The following is a 16,158-nucleotide window of genomic DNA, read 5'->3' as shown; positions in this document are numbered from 1 at the left end:
ATATGAATTCATTCTGAAAGAATATTACTGTTGACATTAATGAAGAATTTAATTAGTTTCCATAAAAATGAGTTATAAGTATGGATAGCATTTAATATACATATAATTAATACTAAATTCCTATTGGTGCATTCTAGCACACAATAGATATGAGAAACATTTGAACCTACCTCTATATATATATATATATATATATATATATATATATATATATATATATATATATATATATATATATATATATATATATATATAAGGGACAGTTCTTGTGAGAACACACTTTAAAATGAGAACATGAGGACAAATTACAACCCTTAGATATTTTTAATTAACGGTTAAGATGAATGAACCAGACATAAGTTGTATTCTATAATGATTTAAGTATAAAGACGTATTCCACATTGATTTATATGCATACAAGGGTAATTCTGTAAATGACATTTGTGATAAAGAAGGGAACTCAAGCAAAGTCAAACGGAAGTCGATATTCACTCCCATAAAAATCTCCCAAAATATTTTTCAATTCTGTTAGCAAGGATCAGCAAAATCTTCAACAAATTTTCCAAAAATTTAGGTTGATTCTATGTCATTATATATTTGGAGTGAAATGAAGTGGACGGGATCACAAAGCTTACGAAGGAGTCCAAGAATGATGGAATCAGGTTGGAATATTAGGGTTTTGATTTTATGCAAATTATGTATGAGTATATGCAATTTTGAGTATGAAGTTCAGATAGTACATAAAAAGTCATTATACAATATTCGGTATTGAATGCCAATATATTCTGTTTTGAAGGTATGTGTTTGTTGATTAACGAGTGTAAATGAATTTAATTTGTATACTTGAATTTCTTGTTTAATAAAAGTATGTTTAGTAAAGACAATGGTTTTTAATAAACTTGTTGATTAACATTTATTTGAAGGTGAATGTAAGAGAATATGAAGTATGGTAAAATATGTTATTATGAAGTACATAACATTCCTTATCGAATAATTTTTTTTATCATGAATAAGATATATGAATGTAATCAGTTATTAGGTATTATAAACTAAAGACATTGTTGACTAGTATATAAAATATACATAAATGAGTTCTGAATGTTATATGCGACAAACACAATAAAAATACATATTTACAATACGTAATTTAACCACAGGAATGTGTGAATGAATATTCAAAAAATCAACATAAATGGAATATGTATTTCCAGTTAAAAACATGAATTAGAAACATGATACACACATAAAAAAAGTGATTAAATTAGAAAGATTTACACACTTCAAAATTTTGAATAAGAACCCTAAATCATAATACATATTTCTGAAAGAAATCGTTGATGTTAGTGATCGAGTATACCCAAGTGGCATAGTTGTTTATTTATGACATCACTCTGAATGAATGTTAGACATTAAATAATAAGAAGAAGATATATTTCTTTTGATGCAAAATCGTATAATGAAAAAGAAGTAATCAATTTATAAAGTTATATATTTCAATAGTTACGTGGATAATCAAATGAAAATGTGTTTGTAACGCTCCGATTCTCAGGTATTGATTTAATGTGTGAGTTCTTGATTTCAAGGGCTACTCGACGAGTTGATTGCCCTACTCGTCGAGTAGCAGTGGGTTGGTCCACGTATTTTAATGACCTACTCGCCGAGTCCAAGACGGGACTCGACGAGTAGGAGCTGGCAGATGAAACCCTAAATCTCGGGGTTTTGCACCCTATTTAAAGGATCATTGGCCTCCCCCAGCCTCCCCTTTACTGCCCCTTGTCCCTCTCAAACCCTAAATCGTGTGTGTGTGTTTTCTTTTGGTGTGTTCAAGCTTGGAGGAGGAACTTTGGAGAAGGAAACACTTGGGGAAGCAAGGAAATCAAGGCTAGGAACTCGTGGGGAGCTAAGAGATTCATCAGTTGTCACTCTCTGGAAGGTATTAAGCTGTTCCTTTAGCTCATCTCTTTTTTAACCTCTTTTGGATGGGTTTTATGAAAGGCTCCCCATGTTTAAGCTAAGATCTGAAGTTGTAACTTCAGATCTGGACTCCCTTTGACCTCTAGATCCATAAAGTCATCAGCCTTGCCTAGTAGGAGCCTTCCCTCAAGTGTGAGACTTCATTGCAAGCTTAGTTTTGCCATTTAAGGGTCTTAAAGCTTTGCATGCATGTAAAGTTTGTAACTTTACGTGATAAACATGCCCTAGAAGCTTGGATCTATAATCTGGAACCTTGCTATGGCTTAAAAAGCGTCTGCATGGATAAAGGTCTGCAAGGACTCGGCGAGTTAGATGAACAACTCGGCAAGCCCGTTGAAGATGGCCATGAACTTGACGAGTTGGATGAACAACTCGGCAAGTCCGTTGAAGATTGCCTTGAACTCGGCGAGTCATTCGAAGACTCGGCGAGTCGGCTAGGGTTTCTCCAAATTATTGGACACGTATGAACTCGGCGAGTTAAAAGGGAACTCGCCGAGCCAATCAAGGATTTCATGACTTCTCGAGTTTAGGAAGGACTCGACGAGTCGGTGAACTGCACTCGACGAGTCGAGTCTGTTGGATTAATTTCTAAGTCCATAACTATAATTGGTAAGACTTGACCCGACCCGGCATGGTCCATTTGGGTTGCATGGCATCATGCATTTGGATAGACTATAATGAGAGAAATAACACTTAAGGTTGGTTAATATATTATAAGTTCTAATATATTAATAAGGTTATTTAATTAGTATTGATCAAGAATTAATTTGGAATTAATTAAGTGATCAAAAGGAGACTAATTAAATATATGGGTTGATTGTGTAAATCATTCATTCTTATATATGTGGGCTTGTGATCCAAGATTCCTTATGTTGGACTAAGTCCATGGGGTGACCCATGGATACTCCATGGAGGTTAAAATCCATGGAGCATAAGGAATGGGTAAAGTTATGAGTTACATGGTGTAACCCTAATAGCCACCATATAAAAGAATCCCATGGCTCAAGAAATCGTGCACTAATGTGTGAGTGTGAGGGCTAGACGATTTCAAGGAGTGTTCAAGTTTCTCTCAAGTTATTCCAAGTGTATTTGGTGTTGTGTGGACCATTTGAGGTGTCACACTTGGGGCACTAGGCACTCAAGCCTAATTAAGACATTCTACATCAAAGATGTATGTATTCTATCTTGTTATATTTATTATTTTGTATGCTAGATTAGGATAATACCTTGGATGTTCATAATTGTATGTATAATAGAGAAAACATAGATCCAAGGTATTTAGGGTTGCATGTACACTTAGGAGTGTTAGAATGCTCATAACCCAACAGTGGTATCAGAGTCTAGGCTTGTTTTCTTGTTATACTTGCAAAAGTAGCTGAAAAATCGAGTTGGATGCATATATTCGATTGTTTTGGCTGGAATTGGACTAGGAACATTACCCTAAGATGTTTTTGGACTTATAAACTTGTTTTTGATGTGGTAATGTTCATGCTAATCCAATTTCTAAGATAATTATCATAATTTCAAGATTTGTATTAGTTTGTATGTTCATGCTAATTTCTTGAAGATTGATGATTTGAATTATCTTGTTCTTATGAGGTTCTTAGATTAATAGAAAAGTTGTGTGAAATAGTTGTTTTCAATCCATTTTAATCTAAGAGTTGATTCCAAAGTGTGTTTTTGTAACTTGTCCTCAAGTTATATGAAAAGTCACATTTAAGAATCATAAAACTCATAAAAGTTGGCAAAGGTTACAAAATGAAGAGTCTAGTTCTAATTAAATGGTTTTATGACTCCATAACTTGTCCTCAAGTTATGGAGGTTCAAGAGTCTCTTCATTAAATTAAAAAAAAGGTGTAACCTTAATTAGTTCCATAAGTTACAATAAAAAAAGTTATTTTTTTTTATTAATTAGTTTAAAGTCTTCCATAACTTGTCCTCAAGTTATGGAACTTGAAGAGTTTTTTTTTTTTAATTAAAAACTACTTTAAACTCATAAGTTATGGAATTAATTAGTTTTGAATAGTTTCAAAACTTGCCCTCAAGTTTTGGAATTTGAAAAGTTTTCACTTATGAATACTTTAATTCCAAGTTAGCCCTTAGAATTTTAAAAGTTAAAATTCAACCCTTATACTTTATAATATTATAAGTTAATAATATTTATATATATGTATAAGAGTAAAGTCAGTCTTACCGTTAGTAGGCCTCATTCACGAAGCCGGTCTATAAGGGGGGTATAAGGTTACTGCCTATAAAATGGCAGTTTAATGGGTGTCCACTCTCACCCACCGCTTCCTTGACTGATGGAGGGTCGTTAGCCAAACGGGTAGGACAAAGACTATAATTCTCCTTTCATTAAAAGTATTAATGATAAATACTAAGTAACTAAACTCTTATTAATACCCAATCTTAGTTACTTAGGAAAATGTGAATTTGGTGCTAACCCATGAAATTACACTTTGCACTTTGCTTAAGTCGTTAGTGGAGCGTGTGTGGTTAACCGGCACACTAACCTGGACTTAACAAGGTAGGCAAAGGGTAACTTAATATTTATCATAGTATCGGTGGAGCGTGTGTGGTTAACCGGCACACTGATTAAGGGGTAAATATTAAGGGTACCAAGTATATTTGCATGGTTATTCACACCTTGTTTTGTGATCATCGGCATCCCAGTCACAAAACCTGAAGGGCACACTCGAGATTGAAACATGCATTTGAACAGTTCAATGAATCTCAAAGATCTAGGACTTTCAAATCCAATTAAAACCTAATAAATTATTTCGTTTTTCATGGTGGAAATTGGTGAATCGTCATTCACCTACCTTCAAATATTTTATAGCTTGGATTACGGCATCCCTCTTCTAAGTTATAAAATAGTTTGTTGGGTCCTAGCCTTAATATTTCATATTGGGTGTCATATTAAGGACTTTAAATCAACTATCTTGAATATCTCCCAAAAAGATGTCTGGTCTAGACATTTATGATCTTCCCAAATCTCTTGAAACAAGCTTTCCTAAATGAAGATGATGTCCCATGGATATCATACTTCTTTCACCTCCTCCAATTATTCTCCCTAACCCACAAGTTCCTAAAAAGTTTAAGGTCACTCAAGCCCTATTGGCAAGGCAAGGTCTAGGTGTGATCACATCTTGGAGATGTAGTCACATATTGACAAGCCGGGAGAGTTGGGTGTCAAAGTCTTGAGAAAGTTGGTGGCTCAACTACTTTCTAAGTCACATAGTGAGTTCTTTTGGGAATCCTATGAAACAGACTAAGACAAGACCCTTAATGATCTTATCTATTTGCTAAGATCAACTTCCTAAAACGCTATGGACATTGACAATGATGACATTGGATATCCAGTAAAGCTCTCTCTTCCCAATGGAAAGGGATCGGCCATAGTCAACTCGGTTGACCCAATGGTAAAGAGAGAGGCGAAGTCTGAGATAGTCCCATTATCAAGGGTCCATAGGTAACTATTTCCAAAGGAAGGGGCATTGGTTACGAAGCTGCCAAATTTACCTAAGGATGTTAAAGTCAATAAGTTTGGCTCTACTTCAGGTAAAGTCCATTGTCTAACTCTATTAAGTACATGTTGATTCTGATCGCGAAGATGGATTTCAATCGCATGGTTCGGTGATCAAAATTTTGGGCTATTACTTAAGAGTTATGATATTTATATTGCTTAGGAATAGATAACAACAAGGTTTTCATATGGATTGTAAGGATAAGTTTTTCCGCAAAGTTTTAAAATAAAAGAAAAAGGTTTTGATTTTATTTATTTTAAGTATCCTTACAATGGCATTTGTGAAAAGTTGTTGCTTATAAGATTCCATTGATAGCAATATTGGAAAAATGGATTTGATTCTTTCGGTTGTGGTAGTGTCTAATATTACCAAATAAGGAAAGATTCTCATCACCCAAGGTTCAATTGGACCGAAACTTGGAATCATGCAAGTTGTATAGTATGATGAATGAGAACTTTCAGCTTGGAAAATTAAGACTAATCCTTATGTGAATAAAGAAAGGACTAAGGGATTGAGCACACATTCTTGTGCACTGGTCAAGTCCACCACAAAAGATCAAGAAGACTATTCGTCATGATTTACTTAAGTTCAGTAAATATGGTTATACTTATAAGTTTAAGTATAAGTCTGTAGCATTGGAGAAGTTTCAATGTGAGACAAAACGAATAAGAAGAATCAAAGTATGGCAGAAAGATAAAAGTTTCTCAAATCTGAAAAGATGGGAGAGTACTTTAGTATCATGTTTATGATCATCTTTATGATTAAGATACCATATCACAATTGGTCCTCTAAAGTCATCTTAGTGCATTCTCATGACTAAGAAGAGGAGTCATGAATTGTTGAAATGGTTAAATCAAAAAAATGAGTCATACTTCGTTCCAAAACAATTCTTAGAGTCATACTCCAAGATTGTAACTTGAGTGACATATCTTAAAGAGGGTTTGTTAACACTAGTCATATGTAAGAGTAAAAGGTTATCTACTCTTGTACATTTGAAATTGGTAAGTTGTGATGTTTTGGATAAAACAGAGACCAACTTAGGCCAATTGTGTAAAGTGTTAGTCTTGATAAAGAATCTGCACTATCTCTTGAATATTTGACAAGGGAGTCTTATATGTCAAGAGGACAGTGGGAGTCTTAAAGCTCTTGAAAGTTTCAAGACTTAATCAAGAATAAAACCTAAAGTCCTTCACTAGCACACGACTTGAGGTTTATAACCTATCGTGTTGAAATTTTTGTGCCTATTCAAGTTGGCTTTGCATAGGAGTTCTGAGAGTTCTCAATTGGTTGCACAACTACTTGGAAGCAATGGCAGGTACCTGAGCTGCCAAATGGCAAGAATTTAAGACTGCACAAGTTTAATCAATATGAGTTTGGATTTGTCACTAACCTTGTCTTGTGATTATGGTTTTGACAAATTCACATGGATAAGAACACATACACTATTAAATCTAAGTGTCATAAGGTTTCTCTCCGATTCATGAAAATGATGGTGAGGAAACACTTTCACTAAGTAGATTTTAGCTAGATAGCAATTGTGATATTTGCATTCTCAAAGTCGTTAGTGGAGTGTGTGTGGTTTACCGGCACACTAACATGGACTTGTGAGAAGTGGAAAAGGTCTAAACAATTGAGACTATGATTACAGCATCCCTTTTCATAGTTCTAAAATTGTTTAGACACACATGTGAGCTATCTAAGAGAGGTGTATGATTTTGATAAAGTTTTATCAAAACAATCTAGTATCAGAAATCTGAACTTTGGTAAGAAAGTCAGCTGATTTCTGAGTACATGTCAAAGCTAGTGGGAGCATAAGTGTTATGCTAATAATCATCATGTTAGTGGGAGCATGATAATTATGACAAAGGTTGCAAGTTAGCAATGTTAATTATAGAAAACAAAAGTTTCAATTCGTGAGGTTGCAGGGGTTGAAACAGTTGTTTTGCTATAATTAAGGGAGAGGAAAATTATACTTCATTTCAATTCTAAAAGCTTAGATTGAGATTTTAATCGTATTTAATCAAGGATATATATATGAATTTCATGTTGGAATGGCTCAACATAAGGAAATTCTATATATGGGTCCATTATTTGCGTTCTAAAATTCGATTATGATTACGGCATCCCTTTTCATAATCTGAATTTTGAGAACTTGGCAAATTAAAATGGAAATATTATAGCAAAAGACTGGTTTAGTCTTTATGTGAGACATCATGAATCGTGTCCCATATGCTTCGGATATAGGATCGATTACATGTGCTATATTCATCCTTTCTAAAATTTTCCAAATGCCTGGGGCATTATGAAGGGAAAAGGTCTAGAATTGGATATGACTAAAATGATTAAGCAATTGTCGAGGACAATCTAAGGTTTACCAAAGATTGGTTGCTCAAGGACAGTTGGAAGTATAATGTTAATTCTGGAAGGACCATATTGACATAATCTGTAAGGAGGCAACTCTTGTTCAGAAGTGATAGTCAAAATGGAATATGGAAATGTTTCAAAGTTAGAAATTATTCAATCTGTGTAAGATTAGGAAACTTAATGAAAGAAGAATGTTTCCAAGAGCTGATCTCCTTTGGAATGCTCTGTAATGATTGTTGTCAAGTCTTTCTGACTTCGTGCATAATCATTAAGAGGATCAATGCATATAAGTTTAGAATCTAACAGATTTCAGTAAATGGCATGAATTTGGAATTCTTGCATTTGCAGTAAGGATTTGGGACTGTGAAAAGAGGATCATTGGAGTGATGTTCAATTGATCTATTTTACAAAGTAAAGATCATAGACAAACATAGTATGCATACTTGGTGTATGGCATGACTAGTGTTTAGAAAACATAGTGTACATGCTTGGAGCATGGGACAACTATTGTTTTAAATTCAAGTATAAAGTTGATAAAACCGAAACAATGAATAATGAGTAATCAGTATGGTGATAAATAAAAGTGTTTATTTATATTCATAGGGTTTGATACCATATTTGATTCATTTATTCTTGTGTTTCACTTTGCATGTTTTGACTTCCAGAATAACTAAGTCGCTCTTCCTGAATGATTAAGTTATTCAAACCATCCACAGTCGGTCATATGTTGGAAGTAGATATGAATCAAGACTGTCATGGGTTGGTTTGTAGAGGTCCAAGTTGGTGGACAAAAGTGGTGCTACAACACTCATGAGTGCTCATAAGTTCTGAGTATTGGATTCAACCCGCGCTCATTTGAATCACTTCATGGATTTTATCACGAGTGATCATGAGACGATAATATCTTATATTCTTCAAACCTAGAGATATGAGTTGTTACTATGAGTTGGTTATACATTGATTGCACGAAAACGCATTGGTAACTCGATGTTATAAAACGTGCCTTTGTGTATGATTCAACAAGTAGTAGAACAAGCCATATGAGTCGAAGTTTATCCATTCCTTTTACCTTCGGGATAAAAGCGATATCTGTGGGCCCCTCGATGATTTAAAGATGATACATGTGAGTGCTTGGCCAAGCCAGGACTGATTTGATTTGTTCAATCAGTCAGTCATCTTGAATCGGAAATCGGAAAACAACAAATGGACAGAGAGAATGATTGATAATCCATGTCTCAGTCCATATGATATCTAGAATGGAGGAATATATGATCCCTTATCTAATGGACAAGTCATTGACAAAGGTCAGAGTTCATCGACAAGGTCAGAGTTCGACAGAAGCTTTTGAGAGCTACGATTGCTGATCGGTTCCTGAAGTCATACGCAATAATAGTTTTAGACTTATCCAAGTGGGAGACTGTTGGATTAATGTCTAAGTCCATAACTATAATTGGTAAGACTTGACCCGACCCGACATGGTCCATTTGGGTTGCATGGCATCATGCATTTGGATAGACTATAATGAGAGAAATAACACTTAAGGTTGGTTAATATATTATAAGTTCTAATATATTAATAAGGTTATTTAATTAGTATTGATCAAGAATTAATTTGGAATTAATTAAGTGATCAAAAGGAGACTAATTAAATATATGGGTTGATTGTGTAAATCATTCATTCTTACATATGTGGGCTTGTGATCCAAGATTCCTTATGTTGGACTAAGTCCATGGGGTGACCCATGGATACTCCATGGAGGTTAAAATCCATGGAGCATAAGGAATGGGTAAAGTTATGAGTTACATGGTGTAACCCTAATAGCCACCATATAAAAGAATCCCATGGCTCAAGAAATCGTGCACTAATGTGTAAGTGTGAGGGCTAGACGATTTCAAGGAGTGTTCAAGTTTCTCTCAAGTTATTCCAAGTGTATTTGGTGTTGTGTGAACCATTTGAGGTGTCACACTTGGGGCACTAGGCACTCAAGCCTAATTAAGACATTCTACATCAAAGAGGTATGTATTCTATCTTGTTATATTTATTATTTTGTATGCTAGATTAGGATAATACCTTGGATGTTCATAATTGTATGTATAATAGAGAAAACATAGATCCAAGGTATTTAGGGTTGCATGTACACTTAGGAGTGTTAGAATGCTCATAACCCAACAGAGTCAACATGGACTGTTGACTTTGACTGTGGACTTTGACTTGGACCAAGGGTTGACCAGTTGACTTATGAGGGTATTCCGGTAATTTGGAGATTTATGAAAAAGGGTTTTATGGTAACTATAGGTGGTGGAGTTCGTGTTGTTGATCCGGGAGTTGAGCTTTCTAGTTTCAGACGACAGTTGCAAGGTGAGTTATCCTCACTATACTAAGGGGTCTAAGGCACCAAGGTCGGCCCATTGGATATATTATCCTAGCAGTGTTAGAGGTTGAGTACGAGTTAGTGTTGCATGCTAGTGGTTATGCCAGTTAGGTGGATCTGTAGGACTACCTGTGATGTTATGTGATTATTGCATGCTCAGTGGTTATGTTATGTGTTTGTTATATGGGATGGGTTGAGGTTGTACTGCTTCGTGCGGTAGCCAACAAACCCTAGGAGCATTCCAGTTACGGGCTAAGGGAGACTCGTACTGTGGGCTCAGGAGCATTCCAGTTACGGGCTAAGGGAGACTCGTACTGTGGGCTCGTGGGTATTACAGTCTGTAGGGCTGTGGACCCGTTATGTGCTGTTATGTTCAGTTTGTTATGATATGTTATTGCTGACATGGTTATGTGGACTGCATGTGTATCGGTATTTTGGGGGTAACTCACTAAGCTTTCGGGCTTACAGTTTCAGTTTATTGTTTCAGGTACATCAGGGGATCGCGGCAAGGCGAATGCATGATTGTACAGCTCCTCATATTATGTTTATGTTTCTGGGAATACTCTGATAAATAATATTTTGAAAACAAGGTTGTAATGTTTTGATGAATTTGACATGTTTTAAAAGTTTAAATTGGTTTGAAATTTTTGGGTGTTACAGATAGATGACGCCGACCATTGATTACCATTTTATACAATAAACTAATCGAAGAACTTTCCAGAAATTTTGCTGCTATTGGCAAAATCTTCGGCAGACATAACCTCCTCTTCATGTTGCTGATCGATGATGTCGACATTATCGTGATCGGATAAAACCAATTCATCAGTCACTTGAAAATATTTCATCGTCAAACATATTGCGGGTATCTGCATAATCGTGGGGGAATAACAAATATATAAATGGATTGTTATGAATTACAATTATAAGTGGAGAATAAGGTTGAATGAACCAACGTTTGAAGATGAAGATGGATACAGTATAATAGGTTTGACTAGTTGTAATTGGATTGTTTGTTATTATGGAAATTATGGAATATTTAATTTACCATAATTATAGGAAATTAACATTGAATTAGTCATCAAATAAATTGTGCATAGCCGAAAATGCCCTTAGGCAGGTAAAAATTTTAATTAATGAATTATATTGATTGGCTGATATATATATATATATATATATATATATATATATATATATATATATATATATATATATATATATATATATATATATATATATATATAAAATGTTAAAATCCGTGTAATACATAGTTTAAGATTTAATAATAACATAAATAATACATAGTAAGTAATTACATACACGAGTTGATTCAAAGAAAATTTTAAATTGGAATGAGTAACATTAAATATTTATAAAATGATACTTTCTAATAATATTTGACTAAAATTGGAAATAACTAAGATAATTGCACTACAATTACAAAACATAAGAATATAAACGACCAACCTAGTGTGTGCGTTGGATTGATCTAATGATATGCATTGAAGGTCTGACTATTAGTGAATATCACCCATAAATTATGATGTTTTGCAAGGAATGTAGAAAAACTAACCATTATCATTTTTTTTGGGTGCTGAGTTTTCCACATAGTGTTTTGATTAATCCACTGAAAAATCAATGCTTGGACACTTATACCCCTCCACCTATTTTTGTTTTTATTATTATATCGAAGAGAGAGAAAATAATTTGTTTCCAAAACAACTTTGATTTCCTGTTGCATGTCCGATTTAATCGATTCAATAATTTCCACGAAACTTTCTTCTGTCGTTGCGTCTTCATCGATTCAAACAGTAAGTGAACCGAAATACTCATGTTTGGATACCTGAATACCATATCACTGAACTGAAGTAAAGATTGAGGCGAGCAAAAGTAATCACGTGAATTTGGTGTAAAAACGCAATATCGACCATCTAATTAAGGCTTCAAATGTGCATTAAAATTGGACTATTGGCTTTCATAATAATATTATTCTCATGTGTGACCAGAATCATTGTAAACTAATTTGATCATTCTTGTTTCATTTTGTGCGGAGACCACCACCGGTGCTTTTGGTTTCTTGTTTTGATTTAGTGACCAATACCAACGCTTTTACTGCTTCTTTTTCTTGAACTCCTCAAAGATCCAAATGCATATGATTGTAGGTGTGTGTGTGTGAACCATTATGTGTGGATGTGTTCAATATTGATTTGTAGGTGTGTGTGTTTGTGTGAACCATTATGTGTGGGTGTGTTCAATATTGATTTGTAGGTGTGTGTGCGTGTGTGTTCATCATGTGTGTTCTTTGTCTGCCAGTAATAATTTTTAGGCATGTAATCTAGGTTCTTTGTCGGGTGGTTCTACAATACCTCCCTTTCACATTTTAAATCCTTAGTTAATTAGGTTTACTATGAAAAATTAAATCTGATGAAAAATTATGGAACGGAAGGAATATATATTATAGGGAAAATACCACAAATAGACAAAAAAATGGGGGTCAATTTCTAAATTTAGTCATAAAAAACGATTTTTCCAGATATAGACATACATTCCGCGGAGGACCCTCCGCGGACCTCCGCGGAATGACGTCATCTCAGTGGACAAGCTACAATTCTGATTTTTGAATTGATAAAAGAATGTTCCGCGTACGCCCTCTGCGGATACATTAATACCTCCGCGGAGCGAGTCGTTTGGCCTTCATAAATACCTCCGCGGAGAAGGTGACGAGGAGCTCCGCGGAAAGATTAATGTCTCCGCGGAAGTCGTGGTTGCAACGGTTTTTAGAGGGTTTTTTTTATATAAACTGTTGTTTTTCATTTTTTTAGGTCGATTTGGTCAATCATCTCTACAAAATAGATCAGTTCTTATTCATTTCATTTTCAAAAAAAAAAAGTATGAGTTTTGTTATTTTATGTACTGGGGGTTTTTGGCAGATAAGTAATGGGATTAACACCTACGTTAGACCAAAGTTTAACAACTTAGGTTTACTGCTTCCACCAAATTTTGATCGTCGAATATTGTTTGATTTGGTCAAAATTAAGGCTAATGTGTTCAATAGTAATATATCATTATCATTTCAACACCCGGTTCATGGGTATGTTATGAATATTTTAGACGAAGCAGATGTTCATCAACTTAGAAATGTAATTTCTGAAACGAAGGAGATTGTGCATTTGTATTTAGAGGTGTTTCAGGGACTGGTCGAACAGACAGAAGCGGTTGACAAGATTGTACCATACAATGTTGAAAACGTTGTATCTGATAATGTTGAAGAGTGTCCAGAAGAAGAAACTGTGGCAGTGAATACGGTTGAAGAAAAAAAATTTATATGAGTTTGGAAGACTGACTGACAAAACTTTGTCAGACGATGAAGAGTCAAATGAAGGATGGTCAGAAGATGAGTTCACACACGAGAAAAAAGCTTCAGACATATTTTACGGTATGCCTCCCATACCTGATTGTCCTGATCCTATTGTTGAACCCGGACCATGTCACAGTTTAGGTCCAAATGATGATATGTTTGTTCGTCAAACATATGATAACAAACAACAACTAATATTTGCTTTGAGTCTTAAAGCAACCAGAGAAAAGTTTCAGTTTAAGACCAAACATTCTAACAAAAATCGTTATGAGGTATATTGTGAAATTGAGAACTGTAGTTGGCGTTTATATGCAAAACGCCTTGATCCCACCGATGAATTTGAAATCAGGACTTTCAACAACGTGCACACATGTTCGTCATTACAGATACACCCTAATCATAAGCATGCTAATAAAAAAGTGATGGGTACTATATTGAATGAGATTATGGGAAAAACTCGTTCCAAGGTTTGGAGGCCTAATGAAATATCAAGGGATTTAAATGCTTTGCTGGAAATCAATGTAGATTACAAACAAGCTTGGCGTGTAAAACAATATGTTATGGAACTGTTGTTGGGATCCTCTGAAGAATGTTTTTCCAAACTTCCTATTTATTTTCACAATTTGAAGAGGCATAATCCCGGTACAGTGGCATATATTCAAACAGATTCTAAAGATTGTTTCGAGTGTTGTTTTTATGCCATTGGGAGCACGGTAAATACAAAAAACTTGTTGTTATTTAATATATAATTTTTTTAAACAAATTATAGAGTGTTTATGTGTTCCATTTTAATATATTGCAGATACGAGCGTTCAAACGTTTTTGTCGTAAAGTTATAATTATGGATGGTGCCCATTTGAAGGGTGATTTTAAGGGAATGCAGTAGCTATGGATGGGAACAGCCAGATATTGCCCCTTGCGCACGAAATATGCAAAAAAGAGAGTGGTCTTACTTGGACATGGTTTCTTGAAAAGTTGTATGAATGTGTTGGTGATTGTCAAGAATTGACTTTTGTAACTGATAGGGCCGATGCAATTCGGGTTAGTATTGAAAATGTTTTCCCACATGCTCATCATGGCTTGTGTGCTTTTCATCTACTAGGAAACATAGTACACAGGTTTGGGAAAAATGATAAAACAAAAGTGTTGTTTTGGAGGCTTGTGAAAGCTTGCAAAAGAAATGTTTTTGAAGAATTGTGGTATAGATTTAGTTCTACTAGGCCGCAAGTAGCAGCGTATCTAAGTGAAATTCCCCGTAATAAGTGGACTAGAGCATATTCGCTATCGAAACGGTACAATTACATGACCTCGAACAGTGCAAAGTCCACGAATGCTTTATCTATAGATGCAAGGAAGATGCCTATAATACCCCTTCTTGAGTTCTTCCGTCGTCTTTCACAGGAATGGTGTAACAAGCGTCGCATCGAAGGAGGTATGAATTTAATTTGGACTTTAATTAGGTCGAATAATAAGTTAATTATATATATCTTCTTTACAGGGAAACGTTCAACAGTGCTAACCGAGTGGGCTGAAAAAGTAGTTAGTAAAAATGAAGAGCGTACGACAGGATGGTCCGTTTCTGGTGTTTCAGATGTAATATATCAAGTTCATGATTTCAAACATGGTGGCATAGTTGATCTGAGGCAAGAAAGTTGTACATGCAAATATTGGGAAGGAATTGGGTTGCCTTGTGGTCATGTCATAATGGTCTTGAAGCACTTGAAAAAAACTAACTTCGGACATCTGGCTATAGATGCTTACAAAATGGAAACGTACCGAAGTACGTATGAGGAGCCGGTTTACCCCCTTCCAGAACCGTGTGATTGGGAAATTCTTGCTGAGATGATGGTTGTTAAACCCCCGATAATGGATACACGTCAAGCTGGTAGACCGAGAAACAGAAATCGTATCCTGTCACAAGGTGAGGAACCTATAGTAAGAAGGTGTAGTAGATGTGATAGTACAACACATAATGCAGCGACTTGTCCGGCATTGGTCCCAAAGAAACAAAAAAAGGCTACAAAAAGTAGTGCGACATCAGGTAGTATCACAAAAGGGAAAGGGAAAGGGACAGAAGGGACTCAGGAGACGCTAGAGACGCACGGGACACAAGAGACGCGTTGGACGAGTGGGACGCAGAGAGAAGACTATTGTTCAACGTTTGATTTGAATGATTGATGTTGTATTTATAATTAATTATGTTTTGTTTTAGACGACATTAATTTGTGTACTTTGAAATGGTGTGTTTATTTTAAAGATGATGGGTAATATTATGATTATATTAGTGCATAATTACTAGTAGAATAATAACTAATACTCGAAGATAATACATTCAACAAACCAGAAACATATAGTAAACGTACAACAATAGTAATTAACTTAAGAGAATTGCAAAGGATACTTTTCTTTCTCCATTGTTATGTAGTCGTCCCTAATTCTTATTTTATCTTCCATACGGTCCTTTTGGCTACCAAGTTCCATCATTTCTGCATCCTTGTCAGGAAGCCATTTTTCAGACAGTTTGATATTCTTCTTACTTTTTTTTATCCATTCCTCATGATCTTTGA

The 16,158-nt window shown here is 35.0% G+C and overlaps 2 protein-coding genes across 2 annotated transcripts; both read left to right on the top strand.

Moving 5' to 3' along the window:
• The first annotated feature begins 13,671 nt into the window (after positions 1–13,671).
• On the top strand, positions 13,672–14,477 carry LOC145139526 (uncharacterized). Its single transcript, XM_079073321.1, has 2 exons — positions 13,672–14,304; positions 14,394–14,477. The coding sequence occupies exons 1-2, from the start codon at positions 13,672–13,674 to the stop codon at positions 14,475–14,477; spliced, it is 717 nt and encodes a 238-aa protein (XP_078929447.1).
• A 2-nt stretch (positions 14,478–14,479) lies between these two features.
• LOC145139525 (uncharacterized) lies at positions 14,480–15,769 on the top strand. The gene is made up of 2 exons (XM_079073320.1): positions 14,480–15,023; positions 15,090–15,769. The coding sequence occupies exons 1-2, from the start codon at positions 14,480–14,482 to the stop codon at positions 15,767–15,769; spliced, it is 1,224 nt and encodes a 407-aa protein (XP_078929446.1).
• Positions 15,770–16,158: the final 389 nt, after the last annotated feature.

The sequence above is a fragment of the Lactuca virosa genome, chromosome 9 (assembly GCF_052849685.1).
Source record: "Lactuca virosa cultivar CGN04683 chromosome 9, Lactuca_virosa_CGN04683_v6, whole genome shotgun sequence".
Lineage (NCBI taxonomy): Eukaryota > Viridiplantae > Streptophyta > Magnoliopsida > Asterales > Asteraceae > Lactuca > Lactuca virosa.
Note: the sequence above shows the minus strand (reverse complement) of the source record. Positions and strands in the feature narration are given on the sequence as shown.

Coding starts and splice junctions, on each gene's coding strand:
- LOC145139526 (XM_079073321.1), top strand. CDS start 13,672: ATGCCTCCCATACCTGATTGTCCTGATCCTATTGTTGAACCCGGACCA. Junction 14,305..14,393: donor TTTATGCCATTGGGAGCACG/GTAAATACAAAA, acceptor AATATATTGCAG/ATACGAGCGTTCAAACGTTT.
- LOC145139525 (XM_079073320.1), top strand. CDS start 14,480: ATGGATGGGAACAGCCAGATATTGCCCCTTGCGCACGAAATATGCAAA. Junction 15,024..15,089: donor CAAGCGTCGCATCGAAGGAG/GTATGAATTTAA, acceptor TCTTCTTTACAG/GGAAACGTTCAACAGTGCTA.